The sequence below is a fragment of the Pygoscelis adeliae genome, unplaced genomic scaffold (genome assembly GCF_000699105.1).
Source record: "Pygoscelis adeliae isolate BGI_AS28 unplaced genomic scaffold, ASM69910v1 Scaffold241, whole genome shotgun sequence".
Lineage (NCBI taxonomy): Eukaryota > Metazoa > Chordata > Aves > Sphenisciformes > Spheniscidae > Pygoscelis > Pygoscelis adeliae.
In genome coordinates this window covers 1428977-1437534 of record NW_008824056.1, presented here as the reverse complement: position 1 = coordinate 1437534, position 8558 = coordinate 1428977, and the positions used below count along the sequence as shown (strand labels likewise).

At 34.5% G+C, this 8558-nt stretch overlaps 1 protein-coding gene across 1 annotated transcript in view; it reads right to left on the bottom strand.

Annotated features, from left to right (window-relative positions):
* The window catches only part of IFT80 (intraflagellar transport 80), a 58323-nt gene that overhangs the window by 12528 nt on the left and 37237 nt on the right, over positions 1-8558 (bottom strand). The window contains exons 9-12 of the mRNA XM_009333922.1: positions 7904-7978; positions 6133-6296; positions 1522-1586; positions 584-719 (exon numbers count right to left, since the gene is read on the bottom strand). Coding sequence (XP_009332197.1) covers positions 584-719; positions 1522-1586; positions 6133-6296; positions 7904-7978 — 440 coding nt within the window. The remainder of the gene's footprint in view (positions 1-583; positions 720-1521; positions 1587-6132; positions 6297-7903; positions 7979-8558) is intronic.

Genomic DNA, 8558 nt, shown 5'->3' with positions numbered 1-8558 from the left:
TCTCCCCAGTGCCCTGAAGTCCCTTTTGATCGCCTCAGGACTTCTCTCTGCCACCTCATCGCTGCCAGCCTGTATAACCAACAGCGGGTAGTAGTCCGAAGGCCGCACCAGATCAGGGAGTTTCCTAGTAATGTCTCTGACCCGGGCCCCAGGGAGGCAGCAGACTTCCCTGTGGGACGGGTCCGGTCGGCATATAGGGCCCTCTGTTCCCCTCAGAAGGGAATCGCCTATGACAAGAGTTTGCATTTGCAAGAAAAATGTCTGAAAGATTCTGTATTGAATAATTCTGAGGAATACATCCTTCTCCAATATCCTCTTAGCTGCTTGCTCCAGAATGCAATAACAAATCCTTAAATGTTAACAACTGCTTTACATGTAAACTGATATAAAAATTATCAGAATTTAGATAAAATGTACTAAAATTATTTTTACCACTATCTTATGAAAGGCACAGGGCTATTTCTAATGTTTTTTCAAGTCCAATTTCACTATTAATTAAAAAGCTAAATTTTGTCTCTTGTACTAGACAAAAGTCTATTTGCCTGCTAGCTTGTAGTTAAACGTTATTTTGAATTTTTCTTACCTATTTTGACAATCTTCTGTTCTTTTCCAAACCGTTTAACTGAAGTAATGTAAAGATCTCTGTTCTTATCAATAAAAGCTATTTTTCTTTCACTTGTAAGTCCTTTCTGGTCCAAAGCAATCTCCACAATTTCTGTCTGAAAAGGAAAAAGAAAACACCTGATTTTTATTTTGGAGATTCATATCACAGAACGCATGTGATATTCAAACAAATGAATGCTTTACTAAAAACAAGGCACAAAACTCTTGAAAAAACTTGATTGTGAAGACACTTTATGTGTGTCTTCTCTGTTGAATGAAGCATTATATAAATTGAATTTCATGTAGATTAAAACAAAACTGCAACAGAGAAGAGTTCGCAGTTTAGGAATTTACTACAAAACTACAGAAATACAAGTGGCAGTCTCAAAGCAAAAGCTGCCTAAAAGATGAATGTTTATTCCTCTATCCAAAGAAGCTGCCTAATTTTGCTTTTGTTGTATACCAGAAGAGTGAAGAAAAGTAAAATGCAGTTCAGGCAATCATTTTTGAAGTAAAACGAGTAAAAGCTCAGACTGAAGACAGACAGCTTTTCACTGATGTTCTTTTCTTCAGTGTTAAGAACAGTCGGCACTAATAAAAGTTGCTTTGGAGTACATGCAAAGAAAACTCAGTTGATCAGTTTTACTGCATAACAAAACTATTTACCTGTAGTTTCAAACTCTTACGTGCATGGGAAACACATGCCAGTAAATGAACACAACCTATAGTATATCCCTTTGTATATCAACACTGCATAAAGAATCTGATTTTTGTTATTTTATAAGGGTCAGCTAGAGCTGTCAAGCTCCTTTCTATTAAGATTGTAAACCTTTAATAGGTTATTAGACCCATTATTGAGGAAACCCATTATTGATTCTTAATTTCAAAGTATAATAAAAAAGAGACATTACATCTTACCTTATGGGTTAGAGGCTTTCCATCACCCAGTGGCTTTCCAGATAAAGCTTCAAATATGTAGATAACTGAAGAAAAAAAAAAGATGGTTTATTAGTTAAAAGCAACAGTTCTTCATAGACTTTTCATGGAGTTCCATTCATTTTCAGAATACAATTTACTGCAAGTGGATACTTATTACTGTGTGCTAGATTTACCAGTGACTTTCACACTCTGGTCAAAAAAGAATCTTAGAGTTGGGAAAATGTAACCGTCATGGTCTGCTGAGCTTAGGAATAGTTTCATTTTGCAATTGGAGTGATCTGTGAAAATTCTCAAACATCATTCTTTTCAGAGCATTGATAGCCATTGAAACATGATATTATGGAGTGATACAGAATTGAGAAAACTAATGTTTTACTTCCTATCACAGCTCAAATGGTCATTTACAGAAATGGCACTGAGTTCTATCTGATGCAAGTTTGTACCCTGCATTCTGAATAAATTAATGTTACCAAGGCTATCTGATAGATTTACTCAATCTTAACCCACAATTTTGATGAATACGAAAGTTTAGGAAGTGATACCATTGACTGATATATTTTCCTAAAGGAATTAGTATCAGATATATAGAAAGCTGTCTTTTGAACTATTGGGTAAAACATTCTTCAGAAGCATTCTCTGTTTTGTTAATAATCTGCTCTATTTTGAATTCTTAATACAGTGGTCCCTGGGCATATTTTGCTCCAGGACAGTTTAGGGTTTCTGCTTGTCATGATGATACAGTTAATGACAGTACATTAATAACTGGCTTCCTCAAAAAGTATTTGCTTTATCCAGATATACTTGAATTTTATATTTAATTACTGCAATCTTCACCAAAAGTCCATTTGTTCCACTCTCTCCCTGTCTCACTCTCAAAAAAAAAGAAAACAAAAAAACCCTCCAAAAAACCCCCACCTACATCATCTGTACTTCTGGGATATCCAGTGAAGACTCAAATTTGCAACTTGCCTAAAAATAAAGTTTCTCTTTCTTTCTTTCTGCCTCTCTCTCTCTATACACGTGTGTGTGCGTGTGTGTGACGCACATACATCTATGTGTGTTCAAAAACTATTCATACATACTTTATATATAGTCTGTGAATATACACACAAATTCAGACAGATGTAGGTAGACTATTCAAACCTAGAGAAAACAGTAACATTATAGGGAACACCAGCTGTAATTTAAAGCACATGATTCCGTGTTAGTTCATGGAAAACACAGATGTGACAGAAACATTTCAGATGTTAATAACACATCCCACCTGCGGTTTCAACACACTACCTGCAAGTATACAATATAAGGTGAACATACACATTCATTCCAAAGGATGGCGATGTTAACATGTTAATCCTGCTGTGCATTTCTTTCACCAGGACACAGGATGTTGGTTTGAGGTCAATGGTTATACAGGCAGAATTAAAAAAACCAACTGTAAGAGCAGGTGTTCAGAAAACATTGGTTGAGTTTGCAGAGGAAGAAAAGAAAGGGTTTTGCACAAGTGTTGCTCTTGGCAGCTGGCTAAATATACAAAAGAAAACTAGCTGCTCCTGAGAAGTGGTATTTTTCTCACTTTTATGCATGGCTCCCTGCATGAAATTTATTTTGATCTAGCTATACAGGCCAATTTTACTGCTACTATACTAGCTATAGGAAGTGAGATTAAGAAAGTTTTAAAGAAAACTGCTGTACCTAATTGACAAGTAAAATTGGTAAAAATCTACAATGCTCATTAAGGTATTTCAGAAAATAAGTGTGGGGTTGGTTTCCCTCGCCCCCCGCCCTATCTGGAACAACTCCACATTGCTTTACAGTCATTTAGAACCTAAAATATATCTTTCTTATATGTATAAATTAAAAATATAAACAAAGGGCATTTTCTCACTTTGAACATCCAGAGAAAGAGAACAGCCGCTGTGCCTTTTAACACACACGTTCTATTATCACGGAAAAACTGCTCCTAGGGCCAGCACTTCCCCTTTTGAGAATAGGCTCACCTCCCTCTTCCAGCTTCACTAGAGATTGAGGAAGGACTGTAAGTGCAGAGGTACCAATCTTTTGTCTAGATTACTGAAAGAGGAAGAATATCCAAGTAACAACACTGAAGCACAGCAAGTCATATCTTTCTCTGTTTCAGAGTAAATTAGCTTGTAGAGAGCTCCATTCTATGATGTGTAAACTGCTTCCTGTATCAAACTGAGCTATCTTAGATATTTCTATAAAGCAGTGCATTATGAAAAACAGACCTGCCCTCAAAATAAGGCAAAGAAAAGAAAAACGTTTCTGCTGGGGTGAGTTGAGAAGAATAAACAGGCCTAGATAAGCCATGGTTTCCTGTGCCAAGAATCTGTTTTCCCACGTGCTGGCATTTTATAAGGCTTGTACCACTACTAGTGGGACTCATATATAAAAAAAGAAAAAAAAAAAAAGAAAAAAACCCACCCCTACTCATTGCCCTGGTGGAAACTCCTTTCAACAGGATCATTTGAACAGCTTATCTTGAAAACATAGCCAGAAACCCAGCCTCTGTAAATTACAATTTTGATGAAGATTAGCCTGCATGCAGGCTGACAAGATTTTCAGGACACTAACAGGAATGCTTGGGAGATGGAGATGCTCTTCAGTCTATTCAGGAAGATGGGCAGGGGAACAGGCAAGAGAGTGAGTTTACCATCAAAATCTTAAATATGCATGCATATAGACAGCAGTTGATATTTATGGATGAATTTTCTATATAACCTCAATTTATTTAAAATACTTCTATTGTTTTTATTCTAACTGTATCCAGGTGTCAATATGGCAATAAAATAAAGTCTCTGTTGTACATATTAAGTAATATATAAATAAACATACATACACTTGTGTAATATAAATACAAAGACACAGAGTAAAAGAGAAAAGATCAGAAATAAGATGCAACTTTTCACTTAATCCATTTTTTTTTGCAAACTACTGCTTTCTTCTGAATAATTCACACTGAAATATTTTTGCTAATTAAAATCCATTTTAATTATTACATAGCTATTTTAGATATCTTTAATGTCTTGATGCTTGAGGATATTTTCCTTTGTTGTCCTTAAAAATGAAATGTACATTACAGTTATATTTCTACTCTTTAAAGTAATTATTCAAAATGCATAATATATAAAATAAATATCTAAAATAGCTGTGTAATAATTAAAGTATTTGTTTTCAACATAAAAGAGAAGGTTGTACAAGAAAAAAAAACATACATCTAAGTTGTACAGAGCAGCAAAATTGCTTTGTAACAAGGAAGTGAGAAAATTCTCACCTAATTTTTCTTTTGCTTGGCGAGGGATATTTCAAAAGGATTATTACAAGGGTTTTTCTCGGTCATCAAGTAATTTAAGTTGTGGGTTATATGCTGAGAAAACTACCATGCAATCAGTACTAAAGGGCTAACTCACTGCCTATAATAATCAGGATCTTCTTTTGTCTCTTGTACTTCACACTGAAAGGTTCTTTCTATGGCAAAAAGAAGGTAAGTATGATTCTTCTTTGCTGCAAGACAAAGAATTCCAAAATTCTGAAACTGTTTAAAATCTAATCATTAAGTCTAGGATAACAGATAGAGTTATAGATAATAGATTGAGTTAGTGTCAGTTGGAACCACGGGCAGGAAGTTTTCACTGTTTCACTCTGCAATAACAGCACCTCCTGTGCACAGTTCTTCCCACTGGTAATCCCCTTACTGGCCATATCGCAGGAGAAATACAGCTATAGATAGCACTGCAGCCCTGTATTGTAATATTTGTATGGTCTATAAATGGCACAGTTATGAAGTCAAAAGTCATAATGCCATGGGTTTTCCAGCAATGGAAGTGTCTGTCTCCAGCAGACACTGAAAATTTGAATTGTTGCACAGGCAAACTACACATTTGCATCAAGAGATAGAACAAAGGAAAAAAGCTGACTGACAAAAAGAGATTCCTGTAGCACTCATTAATGCAAAAATTTACCTGAAGCTCATTGGCCATGTTGTGTTTTACAATTATAGTGCTTTTGATGCCAAAACACAAAATTTAAGAGGATAAAAATCTTGAAGAACACAACACTGAGACAGAACGTCACAGCCTCGTAACTATAGTCATATCAGCTGCATATAAAACTTACACGCTGTAAAGACACAAAGCTGAAAAAAATAAACAAAAGAACATCTGAGAACTAAAATTAATCACAGTTAATGTACTGGTAGCTTCTAAGAGCAGCACTCAAGCAGAAAAAGTTGCTGAGGTACTTCTTTAGAAAAATCACATGTCAGAGAGTGAAAACCTACCGTTCAAGTATTTACTGTAAATACTCAGTGGTTCTCTGATGCATTGCACACAACTGGAAGTTCAGAGACATATATCATTCTCTTCAAGTTTTTTAATCAAAGTTAAGCAAGACCCATCATTTTAATTAATTTTTATAATAAATATTATCTTTCATTTATATCATAGATAAATCGTTTATGCTTTATGCTTTCTTTTTTACCACAACTATGCTAAGTAAATTTAAATGCAAAGATGTTGAAAACTTCATAATGAATTATTAGCAAACATGGAACTATTAGAATGGAGAACTTACCCTTTTCATCAGCTTTGTCTTTTACTGCTAGAGTATCATTACTCAGAGATACCATCTGGGCATTTAAAATGTCTGTTCTCATTCCTGGAAATTTTGGAGAGGAAATTAATCTTCCTTCATATGAATATAAATAAAGTCCTCCACCATCTACAAGAAGAAAATGCCTACAAAAAAACCCCAACAAAAATGTAAATCACTAAATAATATAGAAAAGGATAAAGACAGTTTCAACAATTTGAAGGTAATGGTCTAATATCCTGCAATTGTTTTCAGTTAAACTACATCATTTCTAAGCTTTATATTTCAAAGGTGATATTCTGATATTCCTTCTCTGTATGGAAGATTTCAGTTTTAATGTGAACGTTATCTTTTTCCATGAGAAATATTTATTATCTGGAATCACTGTGATTTTATCTGTTATAGATATTATAGCATTCAAATCTCATAACTCCAGATGACAAAAGCATACAGCTGCAGACTGTACTCCCCACACATCACCCCATGAGACAATGCTGTGTGTATACATGTGAGAAACAGCTTTAATGTTTACAGCTAGCTTTGAAATAGTATTATCTGTATAATTTCCTTCAGTACAACTAGATTATAATGTAAAGCAAACAGAAGACACTTTTAATGAACTGATCACCTTCTATTACGATGCAGGGCTTCAGTGAAAAATAACTTATTTGCAGGAAAACTTTGCAAAATTTTATAAAAAATATAAATAATTCTACATAACAATAACTGTTTGGTAAGTACAGTATCTATAGTTCATAGACACAAAACACATCCATAAACAAAAAGCCAGTTGTTAGACCCTCTGCTATTGTAAATGTTACCAATCACTGGCACCAAATGAGCCACTGTCTGTTCGCACATTGTCTGTCGAGGTAGACTGGTTTTACCAAAACCTTAGATTCAGTTCTGTGGCATCATGATCACCTACACTGCCAAAGAATCTGCGTCATGTTTTCAAAATTTACTCTTAATCGGCAGTACAAAACTTCAAATCTATAACTTGATCTTCAAAATCCTGTCCACTTGCTTACCCATTCTCTGCTGTAGTGACTTTGTAGACTAGGACATAAATGTTTAATCTGGGGCACTCAAAAATTCAGTGAGCATTGTGCTGCACTATGCTGAAATAGTTGTCTGACTATATTTGTGCAAGAGAATTACGACTACAATCAAAACTCAAGATTTTTTACTTCTGTTCCTATTATTAGTCTTTTGAAAGACTCTCTTTCTATAAAAGCACACATAAAGATCTTGTTGACAAATGATTTTCAGGAAATACAGATTATATTTTTTTTAAACTGAGAACAAAATAGTAATTTCTTGCAAAAATAAATACAAATACGTAAGAAAAATGCAACTATTTCTTTTTATTTGGCATACCCGGCAATGCTTTTAATAAAAATCGGAGACCAAAGATAATTTATATAAAATATATTCCAGTTAAAAAAAAAAAAAGTCCCAGTTCAAAAAAGCAATATAAAACATCAAAAAAACCCAATGTTAGTGTAATGTCAGAAGATCTACTTTGTTCCATAAATAAGAGTATAAACATACATATGTAATATATGAAAAGATTCATTACAGCCATCACAGATCTATGGCAAATATACCAGCTCGGCCTTCACGTGCTACTTACCAATTCTGTATACTCGTTGTCTATTTCTATTATTTCAATATGTGCTTATGTTATATAACAAAGTTTTAGGAAATGCACGTTCACATCTAATAGTGAGCATTACAAGAAGTAAGCTACCTTTCCGCTTGTAGAATCAAACTAACTGTTCCTTCCTTCAGGTCAAAGATCAGTGGTGTATTCCAGTTCTTTGTACTGCAAACAAAAAATTAATCATTCGTTAAAACCGCTGATCTTCACATATCATTGCAAATACGAAGTTGAATTCACTAAGTAAAGCACACACATTTTAATAATCTAACATTCCTAAAAAGGGCGGTTTTCAAAAGGAAAACAGCATTTAGGAAGCCAAGTAACACTGATAACCATGCAGTATGATCCAATAACACTTCTGCCTTCATTTTTGCATCCCTTCACACTAGCAAGACCTAGGAGTCTGAGTAAACAGCAAAATTTATATGAAACAAACATTTTAAAAATATTTCTGAGTTGTGGTTCAACTCTTTTACAGTGATCCAGAGGTAGGATAGAGTCCCTCTCTTGTGTGCCCTACTACAAGCTGCATTGTAATAGTGTACTTGGAATACATATCATCTCACTGAACAGATAAGTGCCTTTACGAGTAAACTTTAAATTTCAGCATATGAAACAGAATATCATGTTCTTAAAACATGATGCAGGATTGAATCATTCCTATTCTGTTCCAAAATAATGGCATGCCAGAAGCAGTATCCAAAAAATGAAGTCCCTAGGTGGAGGCACAAATACACTTGCA